Raw genomic sequence first — 19070 nt, 5'->3', positions numbered from 1 at the left:
AGTCCTCTCAGTGATGAGCTCCTGCTATGTAGACCTCCATAATTATGAGCCCTGGCTATCCTCGCTCAGCTCCGCTGATTGGCAGCTTTACTACGCACAGTGTATGCGGAAAGCTGTAAATCAATGGTGCAGGTGGGGTTAGACTGAGCTCATCGGCGAGAAGACTAGCAGAGGTGCAGTATATAAAATTGTTATATCATCAAAGCGGAATACAGTGGTGGCAGCAGCTTGGAGGGAATTTGAACAGATCCTATCCTCACGCTGCAGCTTTCTCCAGAGAAACTGAACGGGCACTGCAGATTTTTAAAGCTATAGCATGTCAATGTCCTATTCTGATGTGGATTGTTCACAAATTTGTTGGAGATTTTCCCAATACTCCGCAAAAAAAGTAGTAGGAAATAAGCTAAAAAGCACCCCAAATGGCAGCTAAAAGGGTTTAAATATAGAAATTAAAGGGGTTGATTAGGGTAAAATAAGTATATTTTAACATCAAATCGGGGGAATAACAACACCTTTAATGAAAGCAGATTTTTTTTTAGATTACAAATAAAAAAGAAAGGTGTTCAGATATCATATGGACATTCAGTTTAGCATTGAGGCAGCACAGCTACACATAAGGGACTTACACAAATTACAAAGACACACATCGATCTTATCGACGAGAACGTAAAATCCTGACTGCAGGCAAAAGCTGGCATGTGAAGCAGTTTAATTTTTCCTTCCCCAAATACCTGTATGGTACCAACATATTATTAATTCATGTGTGGTAATAAGGTTGGAATTACTTATCTGGTGCTACATAGGGAGTTATGGCAAGGGAAGAGCAGCAGTATTAAGGGTAAAAATGTCACAGGAGACCGCTGAAACTAGAGAGGTGGGTGAGATAGATAGATAGATAGATAGATAGATAGATAGATAGATAGATAGATAGATAGATAGTCAAAAAAAGGATAGCAGCACTCCAAAATAAATAAGAAGGTGATATTCCCTGGGAAGTCCAGAATCATACACTGCTCTGCTGGTGCTGCACCTAATTTTTCCTGATAGAGGAATACATACAGTGGGGGAAATAAGTATTTGATCCCTTGCTGATTTTGTAAGTTTGCCCTCTGACAAATACATGAACAGTCTATAATTTTAATGGTAGGTTAATTTTAATATTGAGAGATAGAATATCATAAATAAAATCCAGAAAATCACATTGTATACATTATATATATTTATTTGCATTTTGTAGTGAGAAATAAGTATTTGATCCCCTACCAACCATTAAGAGTTCTGGCTCCTAATCGACTCGTTACCTGCACTAAAGACAGCTGTCTTACATAGTCACCTCTATAAAAGACTCCTGTCCACACACTCAATTAATCAGTCAGACTTTAACCTCTATAACATGGGCGACACCAAAAGCTTTATAAGGATGTCAGGGACAAGATCATAGACCTGCACAATGCTGGAATGGACTACAAAACCATAAGTAAGACGCTGGGTGAGAAGGATACAATTGTTGGTGCAATAGTAAGAAAATGAAAGAAATGCAAAATAACTGTCAATCAATATCGAACTGGGGCACCATGCAAAATCTCACCTCGTGGGGTATCCTTGATCATGAGGAAGGTGAGAGATCAGCGTAAAACTACATGGAGGGAACTTGTTAATCATCTCAAGGCAGCTGGGACCACAGTAACCAAGAATACCATTGATAACACATTACGCCGTAAAGGTTTAAAATCCTGCAGTGCCCGCATGGTCCCCCTGCTCAAGAAGGCACATGTGCAGGCCTGTCTGAAGTTTGCCAATGAACACCTGGATGATTCTGTGAGTGATTGGGAGAAGGTGTTGTGGTCAGATGAGACAGACATTGATCTCTTTGGCATTAACTCAACTCATGTTTGGAGGAAGAGAAATGCTGCCTATGACCCAAAGAACACCATCCCCACTGTCAAGCATGGAGGTGGAAACATTATGTTTTAGGGGTGTTTCTCTGTAAGGGCGCAGGACTAGTGATGAGCAAGTATACTCGTTGCTCGGGTTTTCCCGCTCACGCTTGGGTGGTCTCCAAGTATTTGTAAGTGCTCGGAAATTTAGTTTTTGTTGACACAGCTGCATGATTTACAGCTGTTAGCCAGCCTGAGTACATGTGGGGGTTTCCTGGTTGCTAGGGAATCCCCACATGCATTCAAGCTGGCTAGCAGCTGTAAATCATTCAGCTGCGACAAGGAAAACTAAATCTCCGAACATTAACAAATACTCGGAGATCACCCGAGCGTGCTCGGGAAAACCCAAGCAACAAGTACACTCGCTTATCACTACACAGGACTACTTCACCGCATCAAAGGGAGAATGGATGGAGTCATGTACTATAAAATCCTGAGTGACAACCTCCTTCCCTCCACCAGGACATTAAAAATGGTTCATGGCTGGGTCTTCCAAGATATTGACCCAAAACATACAGCCAAGGCAACAAAGGAGTAGCTCAAAAAGCACATTAAGGTCATGGAGTGGCCTAGCCAGTCTCCCGACCTTAATCCCATAGAAAACTTATGGAGGGAGTTGAAGCTCTGAGTTGCCAAGCGACAACCTCAAAATATTAATGATTAAGAGATGATCTGCAAAGAGGAGTGAACCAAAATTCCTCCTGACATGTGCGCAAACCTCATCATTAACCGCTTAAAAAATGTCTGACTGCTGTGCTTGCCAACAAGGGTTTTGCCACCAAGTATTAAGTCTTGTTTGCCAGAGGGATCAAATACTTATTTCTCACTGAAAAAATGCAAATAAATTTACAGAATTTATACAATGTGATTTTCTGGATTTTATTTTTGATATTCTATCTCTCAATGTTAAAATTAACCTACCCTTAAAATTATAGACTGTTCAAGAAAGGTCGTACTGGGCCTCCGGCCCTTGGGGGAGGCCGCCATGACAGGGTGACGTGGGACAATAGGGAGCTCGTAGGAAGTTTGGGGGTATAGGGTTAACAGAAGCTAAGAGGAGGGACGGAGTTTTTTGAATTTGAAAAAGGAAGGAGGGGTCGGAGACAGGGCAGGGGGGGGGGGCCTATATAAAAGGTGGTGGCCACGTGGAGGGGGCAACCATTTGGGTACTCACCAGCCACAGAAGAGAAGCTCCTTGTACCCAAGCGATGGATGTCGAGGCCTTGCTTCAGCAGCTCCGGGTGGAAGCAGCCGCCCAAGGGACGGATTGGCTGCAGGCTTCGGTGAACAGCCTGCTTCAGGGGTCGGTAGCCGGAGCCTCCATCGCCCCTCCAACAGGACCCCGGCCGCGGAGGTCTCGGCCTCTGGCGCGCTTTAGTCCTGAGGCTACCCCCCGGGTCCGGCGCCGCATACGGAGCCCCTCCAGGGACCCTCCAGCCAGGGCTGGTGGACGCGGTCCCCCTGCTCCCCGCCCGCAGGCTGGGAGGAATCCATCTCACAGGCGGGACCTACAACAGGGGCCGGGTTCCCCCCCCCGCGGCACAGAGGCGACGGGATCCAGGACCAGGAGCGGCGGGCGTCAGCGGCTCTGCAGGCCCTGCTCGGCGTGGAGGAGCGTGAGGAGCCAGGGGGCGGGCCCCTGTGCGGCGACGTCCCAGCGGCCGGCAGCCGGCCGGCCTGTCTTCAAGCACGCCGGATGGAGCGGCGTACAGAGGATCGTCGGCTCTGGGAGCGATGGGGGCGGCTCCGGTGAGCAGCGGGCAGCGTTCGGCTGCCTCGGTCAGCAGTGCTGCAGCGGCGCCACTCTCCCAGGACTTCATCCAAGATGGCGCCGCTGCAGGAAGTACAGCACCACGTGGGAGAGGTCTCCGGCAAGATGGCGCTGGATCAGGGAGCCCGGCGCCTGCGCACCAGCAACAGGGACTACAGCAAGATGGCGGCGCCCTGTGGAGACCTCCCCAAGATGGCGGCGCCCTGCAGATCACGGCGGCAATTCTTGCCGGTTCGCCTGCTTCTGGCGGTGGGCAGCCGGTGAGGCAGGTTGACCCGGGAGCTGCGGAGCCACTAGCAGACGGAGCCAGCATGGGACCAGCACGCCTTCATCAGGACCCAGGACCTTCGGCTGCTGGGTTCACAGCGCCCAGGCAGCCAGGTGAGAGCCAGCAATTTACTAATTTTAACCCCTCCGTAGCTCCCAGTGAGAGTAGGGAACGGGAGTTATTTATGGGGGGGGGGCTAGCGGGGGGATGGGCCTTATATTACATGGCCTTAGAGATTTAGCCAGAATATGGTACGGGGGCCCTCAAGGGGGGGGGTCACCTGCAGCGGCGTGGTTAGGAATCGCGGAAGGGCCAGTGGGGACTGGGGGGTTAACAAGCCCTGAGGTAGTGTCGCAGTGTGGGGGCCAGGGTACAGCGGTCGCAGCTACATCGGGGGGGGCGGCAGTGAAGCAGTAAGGGGGACGGGGTCAGCAGACGCGGGAGGCCAAAACGAAGGGGCTAGCAAAGATAAGGAAAATGAGGACACGGTGCGTCTGGATGATTCCGCTAGGAGCGAAGTATACGTTTGTTTTGAGGGACCGCTGGGGTCACATTTGCGGGAGGAGGTGAAGGAAAAGATCTGGAAGGGGGATTACGTAGATATTTTTTCATTACTGCCGTTGGAAAGATTTAATCTGGATAGGTTAAGAAGAGACGATTCCAAGAAAGATGATGAGGAAAGGAGGCGGTACCGCCTAATCCCTCGTTCTTTTTCAAACTGGTTGCAGGCGTTTGCTATATTGGGAAGCGTGATAGGCGAAAAGGCACCCGAAAATTGTTCGGGACTTTTTTGCTATATGGACGCGATTGGGGAGGCTTACAGGGTATATGGCGGTTTGGGATGGTTAAGGTACGACGAGCAGTTCAGGCAGCGCAAAGCGGTACGACCAGGTATACGTTGGGATCATAAGGATATAGCGTTGTGGATGAGAGTTATGGCACCGGTTAGAGCGAATCAGGGAACCCAGCCATTTCAGGGGGGCGCCGGGGGTTCAGGGCAGTCAGGACACTCGGTCGCAATGCAGAAGGGACTGTGTTTCTCATTTAATGAGGGGACATGTAGATTTGGGAGCAAGTGCAAGTACAAGCACGAATGCTCAAGTTGTGGGGGCACACACGGGGCGGCTAGATGTTTCAGAGGGGGAAAAACAAGAGGGGGAGACGGTGCTGAAAAAAGGGGAGACACCGGTGCGGCTGGACGCGATGGAAGCGTATCTAAATAGATACCCAGATGTGGCAGCAGCGTCACTTTTGAGGGAAGGTTTTGGTTACGGTTTTAAAATTCCGTTTATTGAGCAGGATGTTTGTTTGTCAAGAAAGAATCTAAAGTCGGCACTGCAGTTTCCTAGCGTTGTTTCTGAAAAATTGAAAAAAGAGGTTGATTTGGGTAGGATGGCCGGACCTTTTCCAACGGCTCCAATCAGTAATTTAAGGGTGTCACCGCTAGGAGTAGTTCCGAAGAAGGAGCCTAACAAATTTAGGCTTATTCACCATTTATCCTTCCCAAAAGGTCTGTCAGTAAACGACGGTATTGATCCTCAACTGTGTGCAGTTTCTTACATGTCTTTCGATGCAGCGATTAATCTGGTACGGTTGTGTGGTAGGGGTGCTGTGATGGCAAAAACGGATATCGAGGCGGCGTTTCGTCTGTTACCAGTGCATCCGGAGAGCATGCACCTGTTGGGCTGTTTTTGGGACGGAGGTTTTTTCATTGATCGTTGTCTTCCCATGGGCTGTTCGCTATCATGCGCCTATTTTGAAACGTTTAGTACATTCTTGGAATGGGTTGTTAAGGATGTATCTGGTTTGAATTCGTGTTTGCATTATCTTGACGATTTCTTGTTTGCAGGCCCGCCACAGTCCGCGGCTTGCTCGATTCTACTGCACACAATGGAGAGGGTAGCAAAAGGTTTCGGAGTTCCATTAGCGGCTGATAAAACGGTTGGGCCGGTGACGACACTAAGTTTTCTAGGCATAGAAATTGATACTGTTGCAATGGAATGTAGATTGCCTGATGACAAATTAGTCGCTTTTCGGGAAGAAGTGAGAAAAGCGTGTACCCGGCGCAAGATAACGCTGCACGATTTGCAATCTTTATTGGGCAAGCTGAACTTTGCTTGCAGAATTATGCCAATGGGCCGCGCATTTTGTCGCCGTTTGTCTTTGGCGACTGTGGGGGTAAAGTCTCCCCTGCATTTCATCAGATTGACTAAGGAGTTGAAACAGGATTTGAAGGTGTGGGCTCTTTTCTTAGAGGAATACAATGGCAAATCCATTTGGATTCAAACAGTGGAAAATGCAGTAGATCTAGGTTTTAGCATTAACGTGATTGAAAAGCGTGGTTTCAATTTGAGGTATCGCGGTCAGGTGTTGGTGGCGGAGTGGCCACTCGATTGGCGCAAACGAGGTTTATTACAAAACCTATTGCAGTTATTTCCTCGAGTAGTGGCGTTGTCAGTGTGGGGCGAGTCAGTGATGAATAAAAAGATCTGTTTTTCTTGCGAAAATGTGACTGTCGTGGAAGCCATCAATTCGCTGTCTGCAGCGTCTCAAGAAGTAGTTAGGGTACTGCAGCACTTGGTTTTCGTGGGGCTAAAGCTCAACTTGTGGATTGTAGCAGATTGCAAGGCAATTGAGCCTACTAATGCTGATGATGTTCTTTTCCATTCACAGTGGCATCAGTCTCAAGGGCCGAGGCCTTACTTGGATTCATTGTGCCGGGAATGTCCAGCGGAGCTGTGGAACCTGCCTTTAGGGCCGTGAAGGAGCTATTTGCTAGATCACTGTCAGAAAGGTCTTGGCTGCATTACGAGCAGGCCTGGAGTACATGGGAAAGTTGGAAGGTGTCTTACGGGTCCGTTATGGACGACGAGAGCAAGCTGCTGTTGCTAGTAGGGCATGTGTGGGAATCGGGTTGGTCGGTGTCCAAAGTGAGTAAGTTTCTAGCTGGTTTAGCATTTGGTTTCAGGGCTAGAGGTTTAAACGATGAGACGAAATCATTTATGGTAATGCAAGTGGTAAAAGGTTTGAAAAAAGGGCAGAAGTCGTTCGATGGTAGACGACCGGTCTCCTTTGAGGTGCTGTTGACAATCGGAAGGCAATTACGAGCGGTTTGTTTTTCGGATTGGGAAGTAATTTTATTCCAAGCGGCTTTTGCGTTGGCGTTTTTTGGGGCATTTCGCTTGGGGGAGTTGGTTAGCCCTTCAAGATTTAAGGGAGGAGGTTTACGGAGAGAAGACGTGGATGTTACGTCTGACAAGGTAGTGGTGTTTATTAGGTCGTCAAAAATGGATGTAACTGGCAAAGGGTGCAAATTAGTGTTATTTCAAGTTCCAAATTGTCCATTGTGCCCGGTAATCTGCGTGGATAGGTTGATGAGAAGAGGGGGTGTGTTATCCGATCCACTGTTGGTTCATGCAGATGGTTCGTTCTTGTCGCGCTACCAATTTGTTTCAGTTTTTCGGAAGTGTTTGGAGACAGGGGGGATTTCGCCAGCGAAGTATAGCGGCCATTCATTCCGGATAGGGGCTGCAACGGAAGCAGCTAGGAGAGGGTTGGGGGATGAAGTGGTTAAAAGAATTGGGCGGTGGGAATCGGAAAGGTTCCGGTCTTATGTTCGCCCGGATCTGGTTTAATTTTACATGGTCACGTATTCGGTGGGTTTTCTCCAAATGATCGGTGTCAATGTTTATTCTCTTACAGAACACGATAGAAGGCTGGTGTGGATAATGGGACACTCGTTCGTGTTCTGGGCGGCGGAGAGGGCAGCGGTTCGCCCGGATGGCCGCCAATTGGGGTTTTCGCGGGACGTCGCAACGCTGAGATGGATCGGGAAAAGGGGGATGACATGGAGTCAATTTTTACCGGACTTCCATCGTTTCGTGCGTTGGGACCAGGTCCCACAAATTTTAGTTATTCACCTGGGGGGTAATGACCTCGGGAAAAGGCCATGCAGGGAACTTATAAAAGATATTAAGTTCGACGTATTGAGGTTATGGGCGATGTTTCCAAAGGTCTTGGTAGTGTGGTCGGACATCGTACCGCGGAAGGTTTGGCGGGGTGCTAGGTCACCAGAAGGGGTGAACAGGGCAAGGATTAAGGTAAACAAAGCTGTTTCGAGGTTCATGGCAAGGAACGGAGCGGTGGTGGTGCGTCACATAAATTTGGAGTCCGGTACGGGAGGTTATTGGAGGTTGGATGGGGTGCACTTGAATGCAGTTGGTATCGACATGTGGTGTCTGGCGATCCAGGAGGGCATCGAAACAGCTTTGAAGGTGTGGAGGGACATAAATGGCTAAGGGGTTAGTACATTTATGTTTGTGGCTGGGGTGGTGGTCCTCGAAGTTGGTGGAAGTGGAAAATGGCGGATTGCCGGGGGGGGGGGGGGGATCTCAATAGGTCCTGGACTCCCCGGGGTAATTTGAAATGGTAAAAGGGGTATGGATAATCCCGTGGAGGGGATTATTGGGGGACCCACAAACTGGTGTGCGGTTTTGGCCTGGCGGGTGGAGTTTGCCTCCGAGCTGGTGCTTAGCGGCTGGGGGTAAGGCGGTTATAAGGCCAAAATAGGTGGGACGGTTGGCTGAAAAACGATAATACTGGTTTCGGGCTTCGAGGACCATCCACTTCCGGGGTTTACTGTTATTATATTGTTGTATGTTAAATTTTAATAAACGGCTGCTGTGGCCAATTAATCCAATTTAATTGTCGTGTGTTTAATAGGGGGTAATCCTCTGTCGCAGGAAAGGGGGAGGTGGCCGTTACTCCGGGGTGTCATAAGGTAAGGTAAATGGTTTTATATGAGAGCTCACAGGAGTCACGGATACCCGTTGTCAAGAAAGGCCGTACTGGGCCTCCGGCCCTTGGGGGAGGCCGCCATGACAGGGTGACGTGGGACAATAGGGAGCTCGTAGGAAGTTTGGGGGTATAGGGTTAACAGAAGCTAAGAGGAGGGACGGAGTTTTTTGAATTTGAAAAAGGAAGGAGGGGTCGGAGACAGGGCAGGGGGGGGCCTATATAAAAGGTGGTGGCCACGTGGAGGGGGCAACCATTTGGGTACTCACCAGCCACAGAAGAGAAGCTCCCACCCACCCTCCCTTTTGTAGGTAAGGTTCAAGGGTAGAAGCAACTGTTGTTAGTATGAGGTTAGAGCTAGGATGCTTAACATTATGAAGGTACTTATGTAAATTTAAGTATGGATGATCTTATGTCGCGGCAGCATGGCTGGGGTGGTGGTCCTCGAAGTTGGTGGAAGTGGAAAATGGCGGATTGCCGGAGGGGGGATCTCAATAGGTCCTGGACTCCCCGGGGTAATTTGAAATGGTAAAAGGGGTATGGATAATCCCGTGGAGGGGATTATTGGGGGACCCACAAACTGGTGTGCGGTTTTGGCCTGGCGGGTGGAGTTTGCCTCCGAGCTGGTGCTTAGCGGCTGGGGGTAAGGCGGTTATAAGGCCAAAATAGGTGGGACGGTTGGCTGAAAAACGATAATACTGGTTTCGGGCTTCGAGGACCATCCACTTCCGGGGTTTACTGTTATTATATTGTTGTATGTTAAATTTTAATAAACGGCTGCTGTGGCCAATTAATCCAATTTAATTGTCGTGTGTTTAATAGGGGGTAATCCTCTGTCGCAGGAAAGGGGGAGGTGGCCGTTACTCCGGGGTGTCATAAGGTAAGGTAAATGGTTTTATATGAGAGCTCACAGGAGTCACGGATACCCGTTGTCATGTCTTTGTCAGTGGGCAAACTTACAAAATCAGCAGGGGATCAAATTCTTATTTCCCCCACTGTAGATAGATCGATAGATAGATAGATAAGAGACAGATAGATATATAGATGCACTAAGTATGAAAAGCTATGTTTGAAATATCCAAGGCACCAAATGTTCTTCAAAAATTTTATTTATTGGTCACAGCATACACAGTATAAAAAAATGTGATGGTTCGGACACATAGGCCCTCTCTCACGTCATATATATATAGCTTGAGAAAAGCCCTATGTGGCTGAAACGTGGTATTTTACCCAGGATAATCCGATTAATTCCCAATACCCACAGTTTTAAGCGTGGCCTAAAAACGCATATCTTTAGACTGGCCTATCGCCACACTTATTCAACCATCCCCGTTTTGCCCATACAATATTTTCTTCAAGATCAGGACCCTCACACTCCCCCTCCATGCACTTAATAGGCCTCTGTGTCTGTAGTGTACACATACTGGTTGGTGATGATGGCTGGACTGTACAATGTAAGCACTTTTTACCATTCACATATCGTGTCTCCACCATTTCCTATAGAACGTCTGGTACCATGGATATTTCGAATTTTGGGGGGTTTGGTAATATTGTGAGGAGTTGCACCTAGGTTGCGCAGACCTCGGAGTGGTGCATGGGATGACATAATTTTGAACCATGAAAGGCTTTGTGACCTCTGGTCCTTCACCTCACGTTTATAGTAGAGTCCAGTAATGGAGTAGGGGCACACATGTGATGATGACCATGGTCATTAGGATGGGTAGGGGACTGTGAATATTGTAATTGAGAGACACATGAAAGAGACAGGAGAGAGCACAGGAGGGGGAGGACATAGAAGAGACAGATGGAGGAGAGAGACTAAAAATAGGTGCCAAAGCCAGCAAAAAACAAGCATAAGAAACAAAGCGGCGAGGAGGAGGAGAGGGAATGAGAAGTGTAATGTGATGAGAGAACTAGGGGAGAAGATGAGGAATAAGTCTATATACTACAGAGGCAAGAAAGAAGAAAGCAGAGGACTGGATTAAAATTCTATAAAGGGGAGAAAAAGAGTACGGATGACTGAAGGAGAGAGAAGAGAGGGCAGATATGAGCCTATAGGATGCAGTGCACATCATGCAACGAATTACAGAGCATCACGCCACAGGCTCTGTCCTGTTCTCCAGAAATGTTATCCATCCCCATGGGCAGGTGCGCAGAGCTGTGCATGCTGCAACTTGGACTTCTTTTTCAAAAATTTGGTAACGCGGACTCTCTGTTTATTGGGTCGGACAAAGCTGGATAAAGAGAATAGCTGAAAGATGGGGACTGCAGGCACCGAGATGGCAGTAATAAAGCTAAAAAAAAATAATGCAACATGACACAAACAGGGGGCAATAAACAGAGAGTATTGTGCTAGGATAGTCACAACTCATACAATTCATACTATAGAAACATACATATATTGCAGGATTGATCTAATGCAGTAAGTATTCGGTGTCGTACCTTCTGGAAGACGATTGGCGGCCCTATACACATGAGCATACGGTTCTATCACTCTGCACAGGACTGTTACCAGTTAAAAGTGGACCAGTTGGTATCACTATGATGTAAGCCTTTTTTTTCAACTCCATGACTTTATTTGCTGCTGATGTTTTCAGTAAATTAAAGGTTTTTTTTTTTAGAAATATTGGTTCACCCAGTACCTTGGACAATCAAGCACTTGCACCTAGGCTCGGGCTACACGGTGGCTTTAACCGTGAACCACGACACGTGATCTAAGATGGTTCTATGCCGCTGCTACATCGCAGCACAGCGCAAATACAAGATAGCGTGACTGCGACAAGCAAGTTGCAAAAAGTCGGATTTTTTGCAACTTGCTTTTCATGGTCGCAGTTCTTTGTGGGACATATTGAGACCCCATTTATTGGCATTATGCCACAATGTAGCAGCGGCACAACCTGGTTCGTGGCCAAAATCGTCATGCAGCCCCAGATTTACTGATCACGTTACATATCTCTAACCATGCCAGATTGCCAATTGTAGACAAAAGGGCAGACCTGGTTAGCTATAGGATCAAGCAGGGCATGCAGTGTTATTGGGGTATATTACATGGTGCCTGAATGGACTTTTTTTCATGCAAGCATGCGCCACGTGTGTACTTGACACGTGCTGTTTTTATCACTAAGTAGTACCTACAACATATGTATGTTTAATTCAGTTCCTTATGCAGACCCCAGCACACACGTCAGTGTGTACGGGTGCATAAGTCGCTTGTTGCTGCACAGCCTTTTAATAGATAAGCAGTTTTCGGTTGCACCCCTTCATGCCCGCCTGGATGCACATTCCCGTCATTGCTTTGCACCATCCTCTCTTGCTCCCCCATGCACTGTGTCTCCAGAGCCAGATGATATAGTGATGTGAGGGGTGCAGTGCCCACCATGTGCCAGTTCTCACCTGGGACCCCCATGCCATGTCACCCCCTCCCCTTTAGGAATACTAACCTTCAAGTCCCTGTGTACAATGTCACAGGAGTGTGTGAAACAAACACTTTCTAATATCTGATGGAGACAGTGACTGTAAAACAAAAACCAGCAGACCCACAGGGTGGTATAGGAGGACGATGAGATGGGACACATAAGTGGAGAGGGGGGTGAGAGCACAACAGGGATATTTGGATATATGATGGCAGGAAAGGGTACAGTAGTAAGGAAGTGGTGGGTGGCATGCGGAAAAGGAGGGATGGCGCGGGAGACATGTGGGAAAACCGTGCACCAGGTAAAAAGGCAGACAATATGCATGGTAACAACAGTATAAACACCACCAATATATCACAGAAAGGGAAAAGAGACGGAGGGAGAAAACAGATTGAGAAAAGGAAGAAGGGGACAAGAGGAGAAAACACAGTGTCTTAACATCACAAAACATCACATTAGAATAGAGGCAGCATGCAGGACTATACAGGGACTGCGCACTACAAACAGGCTGCCTGCCGCTCTGTGTGGTGTTACACTAGAAGTCTCAGCATGCTCTGCCAGTCATCACTGGTAGTACGAAAAAAATAATTTTTCTAAAACAAAAGACCCCATTTATCAAATCTGGTGTGGACAAAAAAGAGCCGTTGCCCATAGCAACCAGAGGCCATAACTTATTTAATAGCAACGAGCGACTCATTCGGTTTCTGTGGGAATTAATTATCACAAATGGGACCCAGAGGACCTCATGGGTCAAGATAACTGGACTCTGATTTCAACGGGAAACGCACTTGATAGATGGGGCCTAGAAGGCCTCGTTTGTCCAAACTAACAGTAAAACGGCCTTAGTAACCAATCAGAGGTCAGCTTTCATTTCTCAAACTGTTGTGGGACAATGATAGCTGTTCTCTGATTGGTTGCTATGAGCAAGAAAGACAACGTACTGTTGGTTTTGATAAACGAGGCGCTCTGTGTATAATGACAATCCTCAATACTGGTGTGTGGGCAAGATGAAACTGCAGGCTCCTGGATATGGAGAAACAGTGATGATATTGGACTGTATTACATGTCTATTGTCAATTTGGAGGCCAAAAGAAAAGTCGCATCACCTGAAATATAGAGCGATAGCCCTTCTTCTAGGAAAAATTACAGCCCCTCAAATGATTAACACATTCAGATTTCATTTTTGTTCAAGAAATATGTATGTGATTTACACCGAGGCAAGCGAACAAGTCATTTTGACATTGGCTGGAAGGGGATAGGGATGAGGTGTAAGGGGAAGGGTACTCTTGGACAGGAGGGTGCTCACCTGGCATCAGCTTCACTGTAATATTCTCTTGCCACAATATCCTCAAATAGCTCCCCGCCTGTGACCCTGGAACACAGAGCACAAGTCAAAGATATAGATTCCAAACGCCATAAAATACAAAACACGCAACACCTTTTTTGGTATTAAAGAGGAGGACGTTTCACTGAATTTTTAAATTTAAACTACGCACCTCTTCCAATTTGGCGCTGCTCCACTGATTCCGGAACAGTTGTTCTCTTTCTTCTACGCCCGTCCGTTACAAAGTTATGCCACCCAGTAAAAATGATGCAAATTTTCCCAACCAACTGGGTGGATACAATGGAACTTCTCTGTGGGCGTTTGCGTTTTTCTTCGCTGACGCTGGCCAGTCAGATCATGGCGGCGCCGACAGAAAAGACCCTTGGTATAGACGCTCAGTTGGTTGAAGAGAAAATTTGTAGGATTATTGCCGGGGGGGAAGGTTGGGGAACATGACTTTGGAATGGAGGGTACAGAAGAAAAAATAACTGTTCCAGAATCAATGGAGCAGAGGAGATACTCAGTTTAAACTAAAAAATCCAGTGGAAGGTCCTCATTAAAGGAGACATCCCAACTCTGATTCCAAAAAAGTTGTGACGCTGTGTAAAATGTAAAGAAAACAAGAATGTAACGATTTGGAAATCTTTTATGGTCATATTTTAATCACACACAGAAAATAGAACAGATCAGAAGTAGAAAGTTAGACATTTTTACATTTCATGTGAAAAAAAAAATCATTTAGAAACTGATAGCAACAACACATCTCAAAAAAAGATGGGACAGCGTTAAGAAAAGGCTGGAAAAATAAGTGCTATTAATAAACAGCTAGAGGATTAATTTTTAGCTTGGTCCCATGACTGCGTTTAAAAAGAGCATGTTAGAGAGGCAGAGTCTCTCAGAAGCAAGGATGGTCAGAGATTCATCAATCTGTGAATGACTGCATCTAAAAATTGCAGAACAATTTCAGAAAAATGTTCCTTAACATGAAACTGCAAAGATTTTGAATATTGCACCATTTACAGTACATAATATCAACAAAAAGTTCAGATATTCTGGAAAAATACATGTGCAGAAGGGACGAGGCCGAAGGTCAGTACTGGATGCTCATGATCTATGGACCCACAGGCTGCACTGCATTAAAAACGGGCATAATTCGGTCTTGCAAATACCTGCATGGGCTCAGGAATACCTTCAGAAATCATTGTCTGTGAACACAGTTCGCCGTGCAAACCACAAATGTAAGATAAAGCTCTATTACACAAACAAGAAGCCCTGTATCAACACAATCCAGAAACGCTGCCATCTTCTCGGAGCCAAAGTTAATTTAAAATGGACTGAGGCAAAATGGAATACTGTTCTGTGGTCAGATGAATCAAACCGTTAAAATCTTTATGGAAACCACAAATGCCGTGTCCTGCAGACTCAAGAGGAGAGGGACCATCCAGCTTGTTATCAGCACACAGTTCCTGCACTCACGATGGTATGGGGTTGCATTAGTGCCGATAGCTCGGGCATCTTATAACGTACTATCAACGCCGATCATTATATAGAGGTGTTAGTGCAGCATATGTTCCCATCCAGACAATGTCCATTTCAGGGAAGCCCTTGCATATTTCAGCAAGATAATGCTAAACCACATACTGCATCCATCACCATCATGGCTTCACAGAAGAAGAGTCCGGGTGATGAACCGGCTGCCTGTAGTCCAGTCCTTCCATCAATAGAAAATATTTGGCGCATTATGAAATGAAAAATCCGGCAAAGAAGATGCCTGACTGCAGAGCAGTTAGAATCAGATCAGAATGGCGCCATATTGCTCTCCCAAAACTCCAGCAATTGGTCTTATCAGTTCCTAGATGTCTACAGTAACATAGTAACATAGTAACATAGTTAGTAAGGCCGAAAAAAGACATTTGTCCATCCAGTTCAGCCTATATTCCATCATAATAAATCCCCAGATCTACGTCCTTCTACAGAACCTAATAATTGTATGATACAATATTGTTCTGCTCCAGGAAGACATCCAGGCCTCTCTTGAACCCCTCGACTGAGTTCGCCATCACCACCTCCTCAGGCAAGCAATTCCAGATTCTCACTGCCCTAACAGTAAAGAATCCTCTTCTATGTTGGTGGAAAAACCTTCTCTCCTCCAGACGCAAAGAATGCCCCCTTGTGCCCGTCACCTTCCTTGGTATAAACAGATCCTCAGCGAGATATTTGTATTGTCCCCTTATATACTTATACATGGTTATTAGATCGCCCCTCAGTCGTCTTTTTTCTAGACTAAATAATCCTAATTTCGCTAATCTATCTGGGTATTGTAGTTCTCCCATCCCCTTTATTAATTTTGTTGCCCTCCTTTGTACTCTCTCTAGTTCCATTATATCCTTCCTGAGCACCGGTGCCCAAAACTGGACACAGTACTCCATGTGCGGTCTAACTAGGGATTTGTACAGAGGCAGTATAATGCTCTCATCATGTGTATCCAGACCTCTTTTAATGCACCCCATGATCCTGTTTGCCTTGGCAGCTGCTGCCTGGCACTGGCTGCTCCAGGTAAGTTTATCATTAACTAGGATCCCCAAGTCCTTCTCCCTGTCAGATTTACCCAGTGGTTTCCCGTTCAGTGTGTAATGGTGATATTGATTCCCTCTTCCCATGTGTATAACCTTACATTTATCATTGTTAAACCTCATCTGCCACCTTTCAGCCCAAGTTTCCAACTTATCCAGATCCATCTGTAGCAGAATACTATCTTCTCTTGTATTAACTGCTTTACATAGTTTTGTATCATCTGCAAATATCGATATTTTACTGTGTAAACCTTCTACCAGATCATTAATGAATATGTTGAAGAGAACAGGTCCCAATACTGACCCCTGCGGTGCCCCACTGGTCACAGCGACCCAGTTAGAGACTATACCATTTATAACCACCCTCTGCTTTCTATCACTAAGCCAGTTACTAACCCATTTACACACATTTTCCCCCAGACCAAGCATTCTCATTTTGTGTACCAACCTCTTGTGCGGCACGGTATCAAACGCTTTGGAAAAATCGAGATATACCACGTCCAATGACTCACCGTGGTCCAGCCTATAGCTTACCTCTTCATAAAAACTGATTAGATTGGTTTGACAGGAGCGATTTCTCATAAACCCATGCTGATATGGAGTTAAACAGTTATTCTCATTGAGATAATCCAGAATAACATCCCTCAGAAACCCTTCAAATATTTTACCAACAATAGAGGTTAGACTTACTGGCCTATAATTTCCAGGTTCACTTTTAGAGCCCTTTTTGAATATTGGCACCACATTTAGTCTGATGTCAAAAAGAGGGAATGCTACATAGTGGCAGACACGGCCCTGTCCCAATGTTCTTGAGAAGTGCTGCTGCCATCAATTTCTAAAGGAGTTAATTTTTTTCAAATGAGATGGAAAAATGTCTAACATTCGCCTTCTGATCTGTGTTCTATGTTCTACTGTGAATGAAATATGGCCATAAAGACTTCCATATCATTGCATTCTTATTTTCTTCACATTTTACACAGCGTCTCAATTTGGGGTTGTAATTTGGTTTGCTTATGACCTTATTACAAAGCATAAAGGATGTTTTAGGGTAGTGATGAGCAAACAGAGAAACATAGAGAAGTGGGTTCCTGGGATCTAGAGTATCTAATAGGTGCTCATCCATGGCACACAGTGCTTAATTAGGCCACTTAATTGCTTATCTCCTTAGAAAAGTAACTACCTGCCAAGGCGAAAGCAATGTCATGGTGTCCTGGAGAACAAGGCCAAATAATGGTCTATGAAGTCCGCTTGTCAAACAACCTTGTAAAACACTTTTATTTTTAGAATATTAATTATGAAATACCAAGAATATTATACAACTATTACTAGGACAATCACAACCTCCAAGCAGCACAAAATAAAAGTAACATATGGCTCCTGATTCATCAAGAAAGGCGCACTGGAGTAAGAGGCACTAAGCTTGTTGGGGTGTGTAACTCTTAAAGAATTTGGCACATTTTTCAAATGCTCTGCGCCATGGCAAGAAAAGTACTCCAGACAGGGACTGGAGTACATTTCTGTCATAAGTTATACTAAAGGGAACCTGTCACCTCTGATTTGGTCTACCAGCTAAAAATATCAGTTAATTGAGTGGCACATGCGCATTGCTGCTTTACGGCTTTTCCCGCAGTTGGGCAAAGCATACTGCGCATGCGCGAGATCCCATTTGAATGCGCACGCGCGAAATCTCTACGCGGTCTGCGATATTCACGGCAAGGAATGCGTACAGCAAGCTGAGGAGGGGTGGAGTGAGGGAACCGAAGCAACGCCTATCGGACCGGACCGAACACATTACCATACAGCGCGGGAGCAATAAAAAAGGTTTTCATGGGCGATACTTGGGGAGTTAGGGTGTTTCAGAAGTAGTTGTGGAATGCATAATTGACACTCAATTAACTGATATTTTTAGCTCGTAGGCCAAAAAAAGAGGTGACAGGTTCTCTTTTAATTATGTTGAGTCATTCCCAGCTAAGCTCTGCCCACTTTTCAAAAATTTGAAGGCGCTGGTTGGCGCTGGTGTAAAAATCCCAAAAGTTACAAGATTATTGAGTAGCCGGTTAGCACTCATCATTGCACACATCAGTGCACGCTATGAGTTTATAGAGTTAAACAGATGCAGATTTTGGGATGAATTTGTTGCAAAATCAAAGGCAAATTTTTTTTTCACCCTAAGTGTACCTATTCATGTTGTGGATTCAGTGAAGACTGTTTGCACTCTTCGGAAAGTTCTGCTTTCCAGGAGGTTTTTGGAGGGTTTTTAAGGTGGGGAGATTTGCCATCTTTTCTGGGAGTCTTAGATGGAAGTTTTGCCTTTTTTGCTTAGATTTTCTGGGAGAATTTGCAAGTGCGCCCATGTAGAGTGGGATATCTATCCCCGATTTGCCATTTGGCAGGGGTGGAAGACAGGCGCAGAATTATATAGAAGATGCAGTAGGTTGCTGTCCCACTTGGGCATGGAGCCTAAGGTGGGCCCAAAAGAACGTTTGTCCCATATGAGAAGTCCAACACTATCAAAGCCCCCCGTGATCGTGACTCTGATGGAGATTTCAAATTAGCATCCATGAGGTTCAAGTTACATCACTGGTATGAGATGCTGTATTGGTGTAGAAGTCAAGAGAGGGGCCCACCGGGAGATTCCCCTGTTACCCTATGGGCCAGTCCGAGCCTGGCTGGACCCCAATAGGTAGAGGGGGTGATCAAGAATAGCTATTACTTGCAAATAAAGAATTGCAGAAAGCAAAAGGTGCTGGCTCTCTGCAGGGCGGGGGCTCTTACAGTCTAATTAAAGATGGACTCGGGTGCTAGTAGCTACATACTGGGTTATATATAGAATGATGAGTTCTAAAATGTGTCACTGCAGCACCTGCTTTCAATAGAAAAAGGAGGGGAGCTGCATAAATTGTGGCGGAGTGGGGGCACAAAATGTGAACCGGGAAAGAACAAAGGCGTGTACGTGGCAGGACGGAGGCGTACCAAGAGGTGTGCGCGTG

At 46.2% G+C, this 19070-nt stretch overlaps 1 protein-coding gene across 27 annotated transcripts in view; it reads right to left on the bottom strand.

The window, feature by feature from the left end:
* The window catches only part of CAMK2B (calcium/calmodulin dependent protein kinase II beta), a 212490-nt gene that overhangs the window by 43309 nt on the left and 150111 nt on the right, over nucleotides 1-19070 (bottom strand). For 19 of the 27 annotated variants that reach the window (XM_069766737.1, XM_069766743.1, XM_069766734.1 and 16 more), the window contains one exon: nucleotides 13490-13555. In XM_069766737.1, coding sequence (XP_069622838.1) covers nucleotides 13490-13555 — 66 coding nt within the window. Of the gene's footprint in view, nucleotides 1-12210; nucleotides 12284-13489; nucleotides 13556-19070 lie in introns of all 27 variants that reach the window. The other 8 variants (XM_069766728.1, XM_069766729.1, XM_069766722.1 and 5 more) reach the window with 1 other exon arrangement.

The sequence above is a fragment of the Ranitomeya imitator genome, chromosome 4 (assembly GCF_032444005.1).
Source record: "Ranitomeya imitator isolate aRanImi1 chromosome 4, aRanImi1.pri, whole genome shotgun sequence".
Classification (NCBI taxonomy): domain Eukaryota; kingdom Metazoa; phylum Chordata; class Amphibia; order Anura; family Dendrobatidae; genus Ranitomeya; species Ranitomeya imitator.
The sequence above is the reverse complement of the archived record's forward strand: the minus strand, read 5'-3'. Positions and strand labels throughout refer to the sequence as shown.